The 14,658-nt window shown below is 32.5% G+C and overlaps 1 protein-coding gene and 1 non-coding gene across 2 annotated transcripts; one reads left to right on the plus strand and one right to left on the minus strand.

Annotated features, from left to right (window-relative positions):
• Positions 1-252: 252 nt before the first annotated feature.
• Positions 253-324, minus strand: TRNAH-GUG (transfer RNA histidin (anticodon GUG)). Its single transcript has one exon. It is a non-coding gene; the product is annotated as a tRNA-His (tRNA).
• A 6,037-nt stretch (positions 325-6,361) lies between these two features.
• On the plus strand, positions 6,362-13,580 carry LOC126731312 (UDP-glucuronic acid decarboxylase 6). The gene is made up of 14 exons (XM_050435033.1): positions 6,362-6,614; positions 6,900-6,946; positions 7,117-7,239; positions 8,006-8,092; positions 8,290-8,377; positions 8,989-9,080; positions 9,842-9,906; positions 9,982-10,070; positions 10,782-10,859; positions 10,995-11,088; positions 11,536-11,602; positions 11,696-11,759; positions 11,858-11,898; positions 13,032-13,580. The coding sequence occupies exons 3-14, from the start codon at positions 7,147-7,149 to the stop codon at positions 13,215-13,217; spliced, it is 1,044 nt and encodes a 347-aa protein (XP_050290990.1). The 5' UTR covers positions 6,362-6,614; positions 6,900-6,946; positions 7,117-7,146; the 3' UTR covers positions 13,218-13,580.
• The last annotated feature ends 1,078 nt before the right edge of the window (positions 13,581-14,658 follow it).

Raw genomic sequence — 14,658 nt, forward strand, 5'->3', positions numbered from 1 at the left:
ACTAGGCACTAGCTAGTGAACGTTCAAGTCTATGTACATAGGGATAACGGTCGATCAAGGTATCGTTACTTGTTTCGCATCCAAAAAAGAAAAAGAAAAAAGATATCGTTGTTTTCGGAGTTAATGAAGAATTGCTCTAATCAATGATGGGCCTATGGATCTGACCCAAAAAATTGAGGGGCCTAACTTCCTAAGCCCACAATACAACTTAGGGTTGTTTAACAGTAAATAATACAAGCATTAAAAAATAAATGTGGCTGCTGGGATTCGAGCCCAGGTCTCCACGGCCACAACGTGGAATTCTTACCACTAAACTACAGCCACAACGTGTATACTGATCTCAAATAAAATTTCCTTTAACGGTTTAATTAACAACTCTAGAATGCAGAGATAAGGAACTTGTCAATTTCTTTTTTAATAATCTCACAGTTATAACAACGAAAATGAATAACCTTGAACCTTGGTTTTCATCATAAATAAAAGCAGGCTATGCTTATTGAATTACAAGACTTTTAGCATAATTAAATTGTTACAAGTGTGTGAGGGGATTTAAACCCTAGTTCTCCTTAAAAAAAAAGAGACCAAGTAATGTCATTAAACTACAAGGTTCATGACATCAACCATGATTTTATTGCTAGTGTCTTCACTTTCTTTTACATAAATTTGAGACAGAAAGGGAGAGAGATAGTATAGCTTATTCATTCCTTATTACTTCAATTTAGAAAATGTTAAAAGGTAGAGTCTGAATTTGATAAAGATTGGGTGCAAAACTCATGTTTCACACAATCTAATAAGAAATTGTCACATCAGTCTTTTACTTAAAACTCATTGCATTTTACCACACCTAATAACATCATATTAGTCTTTTTTATACTTAAAACTAAAATATGGTATTTATTGAGATGTTATCTTATGTGATCAGATGTATTTATATTTTAATAATATGATAATGAGACATGTCCTTATTGGAGTGTGTAAACCAAAGAGTTTACACCAAGTCCCTATAAAATTTATTCTGTAAAAGGTAATATAACTACAATACATTCGCAAAGGGGGAGTTTACACCTTATAGATACATGCATAAGGGTACACCAAATCCTTAAGGGTGTAATTTTCAATTTAGCCTATTTATAACATAATAATTATAAATATGGTAATCATAATATAATAAAGGTTTGGAATTGAAAATAGTGGCTTAATTAAGTCATTTTTTTATGTTCAGATTATTCATCTCAAATGTTTTTAACCTCAAACGTGTGGTAGATCTTTAATTTCCTCATTATGGAATACTTTATTGTGTGGTAGATCTTTTGGATATACACCACTGTAAATTTCTCTAAAAAAACCCTCTCCCCTCTCCTTGTGTGTGTGTGTTAAAAATACTTAGTATTCTAAAAAAAAAATATTGGAAATTCAAATATGGTAAACTTAAAATGCAAATGGTAATAATTTTGGTTAGTTATATGTTACTTTTCTTTTTTTTTTTGGTTAGTTATATGTTACTTTAAGACCTAAGAACTTCACCATCACACATTCTTGGCATGATGGTCACTCCACAAGTATAAGTACTTATAGGATTGTAAGGGGTAAAGATTGGGATTCAAGTTTCCAGGAGTAAGTTTCACACATATACACTTAAAGTAGGCAAGAGTAGAATTCTATTTCACATAAAAAAAATAATAATAAAAAGACTCGAGGACTTCTATTTGTAATATTTAACATAATAACTATAAATATGAGAATTTTTTTGTTTTATACGAAATAGAAATTTTACTCTAAAATAATCTAAGTATATATGTGTGTGTGTGTGTGTGTGTGTGTGTGTGTGTGTGTGAAGTTCTCTCTTAGATACTTGAATCTTGCCCTTGTCCCTCACAAGCACTTAGGGCACCCCTCACAAGCACTTAGGGCACATTTGGTAGATTGTAATAGACACTGTAATGTAATAGATATTCCTATGGCATAACTATTCGGTTGTTTGGTTATGTTTTTATTACAATGAATAGTTATTTCTTATAAATAGCTATTCTTCAAAATGAGGAATAATTATTCGTTATCAAAAGTATTGAATATCTATTCCTTCATCTTATATAATAACTTTTTTTTAAAATTTTCCAAAAAGCCATTAGTTGCGACATCTTCAAAAGAAAATTAAATAAATTTTCCTTGTTATTAATTATTAGCTCTATTTTGAACACCCTAAAATAAGTGTTTTAGGAAATTTGACTTAAAAATGATTTAATTACACATTCTTTTTATACTTTACTAAATTGTAGATGCATATTCAAAATTCTATTCCTAAAGGGTCACCAAGCTAATGAATAGTAATACTTATTACATTCCAACTTAATGTATTCCTTGTAATACTTATTCCTATTGTCATGTAATAATCATTACAGTGTACCAAACTTGCCCTTATACTTGTGGAGTGAGCATTGCGCCAAATATGCACGGTGGTTTAAATATGGTAATAATAATATAATTACATTCTATAAGGTAAAATGGTGGTTTAATTATGACATTAAGGAGAATTTGATTGTGTATTGATTATAAATTCAAATATAGTAAACTTAAAATGCAAATGGTAATCATTTTGGGTGAGTTATGCGTGTACATGACTTCTATTTGTAATATTTATAACATAATAATTACAAATATGGTAATAATAATATAATTAAGGATTGTAAATTGGTTTAATACTTTAATTACGTCCTTTTTAAGGGATCAATTTTTTTTTTTTTTAAAGAGAAAGTTTCAACTTATGACGTCCACTTCTGATAATAGCTCTTTATTATCAGACTAAGACACTAATCAGTTTTTGGTGTAGGCGGGGATTAAACTCTAGAACTCTTATACAACCATCAAAAACTTTATCAGTTGAATTAACTAGAACCCACTTTTAAGGGATCAAATAGATAGTTTGTGAAAAATGTCAATAACAACTTTTGTGTCCCTAACCCCTTTAATTATTTATAATAAGTTTAAAACCACAGTAGAAAATTTGTTGTAATAGCTCTTTATCATCAAACCAAGACACCAATCAGTTTTTGGTGTAGGTGGAGATTAAACCCCAAATCTCTTATATAACCATCAGAGACTTTACCAGTTGAGTTAGCTGGAACCCACTTTTAAGGGATCAAATAGATAGTTTGTGAAAAATGTCAATAACAACTTTTGTGTCCCTAACCCCTTTAATTATTTATAATAAGTTTAAAACCACAGTATAAAATTTGTTGTAATGGTTGAGATGATAAATTATTATTAAAATAATAAAATGGTATAACACAAATATTGTGCCTAGTGGTAAGGGTTTAGGCCAACACAACTCAGAACATACATTCGAGTTCCTCATCACGCTACAATGGTCGCCTGCTCAAATAGGGATGGTAATGGGCCAGGGCGGGGTAGGACTGAAGGATGGGGTCTTCGCCCCTACCCCTGCCCCGCCCCTCATGATGGGGAAAATCTTCTTACCCTATCCCCATCCCTTGGGGCCTTAGGAAGCCCTGCCCTATCTTGTAAAACTTTACTTCTTATGAATTTGCCCCACAACTATTTGCATTTTTTTTAATAAAACTTGTTTCATTAAAAAAAAATACTTGAAATTACAACTAAATTTATCCTATCAAATCAAACTAATTTTTAGCAAAAACTGAATAATATTATCAAAGTGTTTAACAAGACAATATCATAACAAAAACAAAAATCTCATAGTATAATAATAACAAAATAAAAGCAGAGAGCCACATTGGGTAGAATAAAATAAAATAATATTGATATGTTTATTTGAATAGTATGGTTTTAAGGTATACAAAATTTACAATTATAAACCTTATCAACGCGGAGCGGGAACAGGGTGAGGTAGGTCTAAAAAGTTTTAACTTATCCCCGCCTCACCTCATGATGCGAGGCTAAAATCTTGCCCCACTCTCATTCTACCATCTTTACGGGGTTGTGAAAACCCACGCAGGATGAAGCAAGGTGGTGCAGGTCAAGCAGAGCGAGATAAAATTCTCATCCTTATCCTCTAATCATTTTTTATTTACAAAAAAATAAATAAATAACAAAAATATTGTGAAAAAGATTATATAAATAGATATTTATTTGACAGTCTACACCTAGGACTATAAATGAACCAAGTCGATAATGAACAACTTGAGTGCGGGTCGATAAAAAACTCATTTATGTTTGTTTGTTTATAAATAAGCCAAGCTTGAATCTTAGTTTTAGGCTTGTTTAATAAACAAGCCAAGCCCAAGGAAAAAAAAATTGTTCACGAACAAGCTCATGAATTATTAGGTTTGCTACAAAATAATTCAAGTATAAAGTCATTTATAAGTTTATGTGTGTTAACTAAATATATTCATTACACATATCTTAATAATGACACGACCAATATAAGACCACTACCTATTACCTTAATTTTTTTTTTTCCTTAACTCTAAACTGACTAAAAACCACTTTAGATTATAGTTACATTTAAAAATAAATTAAGTGGACCACATATGATCCTTTCTCATTAGCCATCTAAAGTAAAGTTATGAAACATGTTAGTATTTTCTCATTTATAATAACTAGTCGCTAACCAGTGCGATGCACGGGATAATTAAACAAAATTTATACACATTCACTTTTATTGGTACAATCATTTGAAAATAATTTTAACTAATACCCAAATGTAAGAGACACATTGACTTACTATTTAAAGTAACCTTCTGAAGAATTTACACATATTGTGCAACTGAGCCTTAATTTCTCATCAACAATAAAAACATGGAAATTCAAAACATGGAAAGAAAATAAAAATTACAACAATTAATTCCATTATCTTTCATGCTATACTTTGCAATTGTACGGAATTAAGTCAACTCAATTTAAGTAGTTGTAATAAAATTTGCTTTTACTATTCTCTATTCTATAGAGATATGAACATATTGGATTTTTCAAATAATTACCGGTATTGCAATAAAATGATTTATTATTGAAAATAAGAAATAAAGAAAATCTGTCTATAACTTAAAAAACACAATATACTAAAATTGAAGAGATAAAATTTTCGGAGGACAAAATATTATAGATAATTTTAGAAATAGATTATACACTTAAAAGGGTTAGTAATTTATAGCACTTACCCCCCACTATTAGTATATAGACACCAAGTGCGGTCATCGTAACCCTTTGAAAGAACCTTCCCCAATTGGACCCTATAAAAAAAAAAAAAAAACACCCAATTAACAAAATTGATCCAAAAGGGTCTAAAAAGCACACAAAATCAATTCAAAAAACAAAAATATGAGACAAATTAATTACTTTCTGCTACCAATGAAATCGTCTTTTGTATTGATGTTCAAAACTGCAACACTTATCTCTCTAAGACCTTCAATTAACGAAAACACAAACTTCTCTTAGAATACCGGAGTATTATGACCATCTATACACACACACACACACAAAAAACAAAATCAGCATAACTCACTATAACTCTATAAAAGCCTCAAAAATATAAAGAGAAATTAAAGGGGTTGAATTTGATATTTACGTTTGGAGAGAGAGAGAGTTTGCAGAAACTGTGGCTTTATATTTCTTAACTTGAGAGAGGGGTAAGGTTGCTAGGGTTTTGAGGTGTTATAATGTTTTTGTTTTTATTTTTTATTTTTTAAATATTGTGCTGACGTTGAAAATTGTGGTGCTAGCAGAGGCTTCGATTTTATATATATATATATATATTTATATAGATTACAAACAAGTATTTTCTAGTTCACCATCAAAAGTGAATGTATAAATTGTATTTTGAATAACTGTTGAAATTGTAGACAAGGAATAATGAATGAATAAATTTAATTATGTAAAATTTTAATTTGAATAATGAGTAATCAAAAGTAGGACTAGACGAATGCTAAAATGGATATACTATATTTTTTTCTTAATTTTAGAGATTTAAGCATTTAATAATGTAATTTTTTAAATTTCAAGCTCAAAACCTTGACTTGCACTTGAGTTTGAGCTTGTTATTAAGTTTGAGCTTGATTTGACTAATTAATTAAGCCAAATTCAAGTTTTTTGGTTTTTCTACGAGTTCAAGCTCAAACCTTATTTTTAGTCTTGTCAACAGCTCAAGTCGAGCTTTTAACTTTTCTTAACGAGTTAAGTTTAAACATACACTACTTAATAAAACTCGACTAGTTTACTACCGTACACCTAAAAATACTCCATTTATACATACAATGGTCAATGGTGGGTCTTATAGTAAGAGTACACGTGGCAGAACCCCCCAGATACGTAAAGCGTATAAGACAACTCATGCATGAGCAAGAGTATCGAATTCTGTCGTTAACTAGACAAAGTTGCAAGGAACATCCTTCCCACTTACATCGGATGATTCCAATTACATTCCAAAAGCATATTTCTTCACTTCTCGGTCTTCGACTCAAAACTTGTACTTTCTATTTTTATTTTCCCAATCCCATCCCATAATTATCGCTCACTAATCCCCAAAACCTCACTCCTAAAATCTCACTAATCAACTACTATAAAATTATCTTCTGCTCTTCATTTTGCTAATCCCCAAAACCCTTCAATAAAAGCTATGCTTGACTACTCTCTACTCTAATTAGGTAATGAACAATTTCAATTAAAATTTACATTAAAATGTAGTAGAATCTTTTCTTTTTTTTTAATTAAAAGTTTGGTGTGATTTCTAATTCAAGTTATTGTTAACGAGGAGCAATCATGATGACTTTAAAAACTTTCCTTGATTTTGAAGGCTCTGAATTAAATTTTTTTATTTATTATTTAAAAAAAAAAAAAACTAGTACTATTTGGTGGAGAAAGTTTCGATTTTTGGATTGGTTATGGTACTATAAATATGTGTCTCTGATCGTTGAATTTTCGTGGATCAGAAGGGTAATTGGGGTCTTGAGTCCTTTTCCTCTGAACCAACCGTTAGGTCAGCCTCTTTCTCACTCACTCACTCTCTCTCTCTCTCTCTCTCTGAATCGAAAAAATTATGGCTAATTTTGTTCAAAATTTTGATTTTTGTTGTCTTTGATTGTGTTAATTTTTTGATTATTACAATAATTACAGAGTTTGATTGTTTGGGAATGAAATTGTGTGTAGGCATTGAGTTTTGGAGGAGATCTGAGAGCAATGGCATCTAAGAACAGTTCAAACGGGGATCTCCAAACAACAACTAAGCCACCACCATTGCCGTCTCCATTGCGATTTTCAAAGTTCTTTCAGGTGAGATATTTCAATTTCACTTCTTGGGTTTTTTTTTTTTTTTTTTTTTTTTTAAATATTTATATGACAGCTATTTAATTATTATTATCAAAACCTTTTGGGGTTGCCCTTATTATGTGATTGTGATTTGTGATATTTCTGCATCTGGGTGGTTGCCTTTTCTTGTTGGCAGTTATCATTTCTGCATAATTACTGTCCATATTGCATTTGCTTTATCTAATATTGATTTGATCTCATTCTTTTTGTACAATTGGATCTGCTGAATAGCTCGGTAACTATTTGGTTTGTCTTTTTGGGGCTAAAACTATAGCTTGAACTAGGTTCAATTTTAGACAGGCTTTTTCTTAATCGTAGTAGGTTGGTGCTTAATGATTGGTGGGCTGATTTATCTTATCCTAGAGTCTCTTTACCATAATTAGCTTAACAAACAAGCAGGGGAGGCTAATTAATAAGATCCTGTATTTTGATCAAAGTTCAGGCTTACATCTGTTAAAGCTGAGAGATCATCTCTACCTGTTAAGTATTGGATGGATTGTAATTAGCCCATTTCTTTGGTTTCAACATTACGGTGCTTATGTGCTTTTAAACAGATATGTGTTTATAACATTGTTTGGTTTGAAATTCTTTCCTTTCACTGCACTGCAGAAGGAAGTTTATAATTGTGTATAAGCAGCCCATTTAACATCTTCATGCATTTTTTATTTTCATTCTTATCAATTAGTTGATTGATCTGCTCTTCAATTTTCGCTATCGTTGTTGATGACAGTCAAATATGAGAATTTTGGTCACTGGAGGAGCTGGATTCATTGGCTCTCACCTAGTCGATAGATTGATGGAAAATGAAAAAAATGAGGTCAGCATCTTTTCTCATTATCCAGTGTCAGTTTTTGTGTTTATTATGGGATAATTGTGCCTAAAATAAGTTTATGGAAGATTATTATTCTACACATATCTGAGACACTAATACCAACGAAAAGTATGGCTACTGATTTCATTTGTATTACCTAAAACAATGAAGATGACTATGTTCCATAAATTTTTTCTACTCAGGTAATTGTTGCTGATAACTACTTCACTGGATCAAAGGACAACCTTAAAAAATGGATTGGTCATCCAAGATTTGAGCTTATTCGTCATGGTACTTTCTTAAAATTTTAGTATCTTCCAATTGTTTATAATTCTAAGTCTTCCAATGGAAATTCTATGATACTAAATTATTCCTTCTCTTGATACTTAGATCCATAGCAGCAATATGGGTTCAGTTTATGTTTTTTAATGGTTATATACTTTCAGTTACTCCTAAAATACAATCTTGCTAGCATACACTCAATTCTTTTAAAGTGCCACTGTGATCTGTACTTGACATCTCAGATCTAGCTTGTATATTGTCCTCTCTTTGACTAAAATATCAGGCTGTGCCAAAATGAAGCATTGCTGTCCTACGAATAAGTTGGCTAATATCTGCAGCATTTTTTTCAACTTTTTATCCTGTTATTTCCAGTCATGTAGGGGTATTTTACTGTTAATTCAGTTGATTCACAGGCAGAAAATGCAAATCCCGTTATAGGATGAGTGCTAATCACCATATCCCATTATAGGATGAGTGCTAATCACCATAATCATTGTATTTCGTTTTGAACTTATGTGCTTTGTTAGTTTTGCAACAGACTATTGTCCTGTTTCTTTCACTTCGTGGGATTAATTTGGATGAATATAAATTACACTTTGCTTTTGATTTTTCTTATATAGATGTCACTGAGCCATTGTTGGTCGAGGTTGATCAGATTTATCATCTTGCTTGCCCTGCTTCTCCAATTTTCTACAAATACAATCCTGTGAAGGTGTGTATTATATAAGTTTAATTCTTTTTTTAGATATATATTTGTGTGTATCATCAGTAATTTAACAAGTGTCTGCTTCTTGTCTTTTTCTTGTCAAGGAAGTCCTATATGTCCTTTTTGTTAAACATTTGATGTGGTCAACAACAATTCCTTGCTGCATTGTTTATCTCCTCCCGCAATGTCCTATCTTTTGAACCTATTTCTTTTTCATTTGAAAATGCGAATGAGCTCCAGGCCTCCAGCTCAAATGGCACCTCCTCCCCTTGTACAAGAGCAAGGTGGAGGTTGAGGACATGTGTTCAATGCCTACTGTGTGTGTAGCTTACCAATAAATTGATTACAATAAAAGCAATTGGATTTACATCCAAATGACCATTTAATAAATACTTTACTATGAATAGATATGGTGATTTGAAACATCATCAACAATCCTTGGATACTGGCATTCAAGTTTTACATCATTTACCTTGTTATATTATGGAATCTATGTTGATTAATGCCCATGTCTTATAATATTGGTTGTTGTAGTAGAAGTACAAATTTTAGTTGGCATTTTTGTAAGACAATTATTTTGGCCACATTGATGAAAGTAGAGGCAGTTGGAGCATAATTTTTTCCTGAGCTAAATGTACCTTATTGCTTTATCATCTTAAATGTTTGATTTTTATTTTTTTTAATGACAAAATCTTCAACCAAAATTTGTTCTAAACTTGTGAAGAACCACTGATTTTTCCTAACTAGTAGTTTTTATACTTTAACAGACAATAAAAACAAATGTGATTGGTACACTGAACATGCTGGGACTTGCCAAGCGAGTTGGAGCCAGGTTGGGGAATTTACAGTCTACTTATTACTTTGATTGGCATCATCAACTAGTTATACTCATTATATCATTGAACAGGATTTTGCTTACATCAACTTCAGAGGTATATGGAGATCCTCTTGTGCATCCCCAACCCGAGAGCTATTGGGGAAATGTGAACCCAATTGGTAGGTTTTCCTCTCCAATTAAACCTGTGATCCTTTGTATAATCTATAAGGTGGTTACCATTTATCTTATTAGAAATTGTGACTGGAGATGTATCTTCATTGAAGAAAGTAGAAAGATTTTCCTTATTGTCTTAATTTTCTTTAAAATGGCTTTAAATTTTGATCAAGGTATATATACAAATATGTCTACTGTATTTGACATGTACAAAAAATCATGATATCTCTGAGAACTTATGTCAGGCAGATAGTGAACAGACCGAACTTCTTTCCTTGATCATTGTCATAAGCTATGATTTATTATCCAAAATAGTACAAAAATGAAAGACAATATACTAGTGAACTGCACAATGTGATCAGTCGGCTGCCCATTGCTATTGTTTCAGCAAATATCTAATAAGTTCCATAATGTGGAACAAACTTGCAGTAATATACTAGCTATTTAGCAGATTTCTTTGCCTTCTTAAACATATCATGATTGTACTAGATGCATACTAGATGTCTGCATCAATAAAGGATTTCATTGTTATTCTTCAGTGGTCTTCTATTAAACTGTTCTGTATCAAGGCAGAATATGTTACTCCTTTTTTTTTTTTTATTCTTTTTCTTTATATTTTTTTAGTCTTTTTTCTGTATACAAATACTTGAGGATTTAGAAAACAAAACAAATTAACAAGAATATACAGCTCAAAATACATTGTTTTTGAATAATAGGAGTTCGGAGCTGCTATGATGAAGGAAAGCGTGTGGCTGAGACTTTGATGTTTGATTATCATAGGCAGCATGGGATAGGTAAATGTATAGCTTTCCTTATTCCAAGGAAATTCTTTTCTTGATTGTCCTTGGTAAAGTTGATGTTAAGTTTTCCTCTTTTTTAAAATAATAATAATAATAATAATAATTAACTCCCTTTATCTTTTCCATCAGAAATTCGCATTGCCAGAATCTTTAACACATATGGGCCACGCATGAATATTGACGATGGGCGTGTCGTCAGCAATTTCATAGCTCAAGCACTTCGGTAAGCCCTTTGTTTCATTTCTTTGTTGCCTTTCTATCTGACCGTGATAGTGACATTAGTGTGATGCAGCAATGATACAGTTCTCTCATATTGAGGCCTTATAGAAGCCCAAATTAATGTGTTTGATGTGCACGCATGTCAGTAAATATGGAAATCCAAAAGCTGTTTAGTAGTTACCTTGTATTCTAAGCCAATGAGCTAGCTCAAATGACACTTCCTTCTCCCATAAGAAGTTGAGGGTGAGGCTGTGGTTCAAAACCCACTGGATGCATGTATAACTTACCAATAGGAAATAAATCCTAAATTTTAAAAACAAAACAAAACTTATATTGAATTATAAGAATTGGTCCATAATATCTTCCCTCAGTGGAATAGTTAAAACCTTTGCCTCTTGACTCAGCAGCTGGTGTCATAACTGTTAATATTTTCTCCCTGTTTCACATGCAGTGGTGAACCCTTGACAGTCCAACTTCCTGGAACACAAACTCGCAGTTTCTGTTATGTTTCTGACATGGTATGCAACATTTCCAGTTTTCTTTGTTCCTTGCTGCAATGTATGAATGTGTATCTAGTTATCATACTATAATTATTTGTTAAAATGCTTTAGGTCGATGGCCTCATTCGTCTGATGGAAGGAGAGAACACTGGGCCAATCAATATTGGAAACCCAGGTCATTTTAGAAAGTGTGATCATTTGTAGATACATCAGTTCCATTGTAGTTGGTTTTTCATGCATTTCCTAACCTAGATTGTTCTTGTACAATTTCAGGTGAATTTACAATGCTTGAACTTGCAGAGACAGTGAAGGAGGTCAGTTTCTCTTTGCCATTGTTTTTACTGTATAAATTGTGATATTTAACAAAGTATGAACCAAAGTTTTGAAAACCAGCCCTTACTGCTTGGTTCAACTGGTTTGTCAAACCTGCAATTCAGTCGTTTCTTGAGGCTTCAAAAACAGGCAGATAAAAGACTAGCCAAACCGCAGGACTGGCAGTCAAACCATCTGACTTGCAAAATTGTTTGTGAGTTGAAATGGTGTCGTGGTTTTGGCTTTTTTTAGATTGGTGTTTGTCACTTTTTTATTTGGGGTGCCCTGAGGCCTGAGCCCCCTCCCCAGCCAAAGGATGATGTGCTTGGGGTATCAATATTAGGAGGTTCTGTTGGGTTTGGGGAAAATGTCAGCCAGTCCTCTCCTTAGAAAATATTGTTACTAACAGTCAGTCACATATGATAAGGTGGATTAATTACAATTTTGATACTGGTTTGTTTGTTTGTTTATATTTTATTGTCTTTTATTTTTCTTATATAAGTTGTGAAAAATAGTTTGAAAATTGCTTAAATCTCTTTAGATAGGTTTTAGTCAATTTTGTTAGTTTTACACATTGATTCTATTTAATCTTATTTCAATTAATTGTATCTCTAGTTAAACTCCAGTTGACGTCATAGCCTTTAACCTTTTTATTTTTTGGTTCTTTAATCAGCACAGTTTTAAAACATCTGCATGAACATTGTATTTTGTTTAGTATCATGCACTTATTGAGAAACTGTGAAGTAATTTGATTGCTGCTCCTGGTAAATTTGAATTCTTGGACTCTTGGAGATGTTCTTCTGATTATGAGGCTATAAAAGAGTCCCACAGCCATCTCTAAGTCCAAATCTGGACTTTGTACTTGCAGTTAATGGACCAAAATGAGTACCATAGTTGTGGTTCAAATCTATCTTTTATAGGTTATTCTGAATCAGCAGTCCAATGGAAGAACTTTTCTAGCATAAAATTTATTCAATCTTGAATCAATATACATCTTGACCAAATATTGCTATTCAGAATGAAGGGACAGTGTAAATAAGATATGGTGATGTTATCAGCCACTTGCTTGACCATTCATTTACTGAGCTATTTTTAGAAATATTTATTATCAATGCTTGACCTGTTTGCTTTGCAGCTCATTAATCCTGAGGTGGAGATAAAGAAGGTGGAGAACACTCCTGATGATCCACGACAAAGGAAACCTGACATCACAAAGGCCAAAGAATTGCTGGGATGGGAGCCAAAAGTCAAGTTGAGGGATGGCCTTCCCCTCATGGAGGAAGATTTCCGACTGAGGCTTGGTGTGGCCAAAAAGAACTGAATCTGTTGCCTGAAATATAGATGCAGGGAGAACTTTTGGCTGCGGGTTTGGCATCAAACGGGGTAGTGCATACACAGTTTTTTCTGTCGGCCTTTTGTACTTCCCTCTGCCTCTTTTCCATTCCATTGTGTTATAATAGAAAATAAGTCATCACGAGTGTTGTCTTTTAATTTTTCGCTATTTTTCTCCTTTTCTTAATTATACCGAGACATGTGGAAGCTCTTAAACTTGGCATTTGCCAATCTTTTGTAGATGACATAATATTGTTCTTTGGTTGAGTCAATACCATTTGCTTCTTGTGATCCCAATTTTGCTGCTACATTGAATAATAAAGGCGTATTGCTGTTGGATTCGGCTATACAAGTTATGTTTTCCTTTTCTTATTCTTGGTTGCCTTGGTCTCTGATTACTATTTATTTTAGTTTCTTGTGTACACCATTTGGTTCAGCGGATAAAAAATTAAAAATGAGAAATTTGGACATTCACCCCATACTAGAAACTCTTTTACTACAGTTGCCAACCAAAGTAGCTCTTTGATGTATCTCTGTCAAGATTCTTCCTATGATGCTGGTATAAGAATGCTGTTGCCACAACCCACAAGAATGCTGTCAAAGAAATAAGATTGACCCTTAAAAAAAAGGAAAGTGCATTAAGAGTTTGGAATTAGTTAAGATCATCCCTTGGTATGATTTGTCTCTTTTGCGATGTAACCAGAAGTAAAAAAGCCTCTAACCAGCATTTAATGTATGAAACTATCAATTCAAAGAAATTGCCTCGAAGAGCTTCGTGCTTAGAAGATGTTCTTAAATCTTAAGTTCCATCAAAGGTGCCATATTCAGATAGATTATTGCCACCACCGTGTCAAATTGACCATAAAGTTGCAACTTGTCTAATAAAATTGTGGAGTGTCAAATTAATAAAGTCAACACTTGATTTCTTCCAATTCCACGCAAAGATATGTTGGCAAGAAAAAGAACGAAAATCTTTGCTTCGGATGCCAGGAACATCAACTTTGCTACGGTCACAATTTGTCTCACAACCTATTGACAAAACAATGTAGACGTGGTAGATAATAGCTTTCACATAAGCTTACCAAACACATTTTTTTTCTACCACTCACAATTGTTATTTCAGCAAATTATAAAAAATAAGTGACAAGTTCTTCAACCTCTCCCACTTCTAACCTCCCCAGAACCAGACAGCATTTATTTTACTACAGAAAATCCGGCGTTGTCTCCTACAAATCTCATGGAAAAATTTTGAATACCACATTTAATTAAAAAACAATTCTTGCAAATTTGGTGAGATGCTACCTCCCCCGATTGATTTGCTAAATTAAGCTCGTCTATTTCACACAATATTGGGAGGAAATATCTTGTTCTCTTAATTTAGACCATCATTTTAGAGCCAAATGGATATTGGAAATATTAGTCCGAAGCAA

Source organism: Quercus robur, chromosome 1 (genome assembly GCF_932294415.1).
Source record: "Quercus robur chromosome 1, dhQueRobu3.1, whole genome shotgun sequence".
Classification (NCBI taxonomy): Eukaryota; Viridiplantae; Streptophyta; class Magnoliopsida; order Fagales; family Fagaceae; genus Quercus; species Quercus robur.

Bases quoted from the DNA above. Each gene is read 5' to 3' on its own strand.
- LOC126731312 (XM_050435033.1), top strand. From the start codon at position 7,147: ATGGCATCTAAGAACAGTTCAAACGGGGATCTCCAAACAACAACTAAG. The intron at 7,240-8,005 runs GTGAGATATTTC...TGTTGATGACAG, and splicing joins GATTTTCAAAGTTCTTTCAG to TCAAATATGAGAATTTTGGT. The intron at 11,899-13,031 runs GTCAGTTTCTCT...TTTGCTTTGCAG, and splicing joins TTGCAGAGACAGTGAAGGAG to CTCATTAATCCTGAGGTGGA.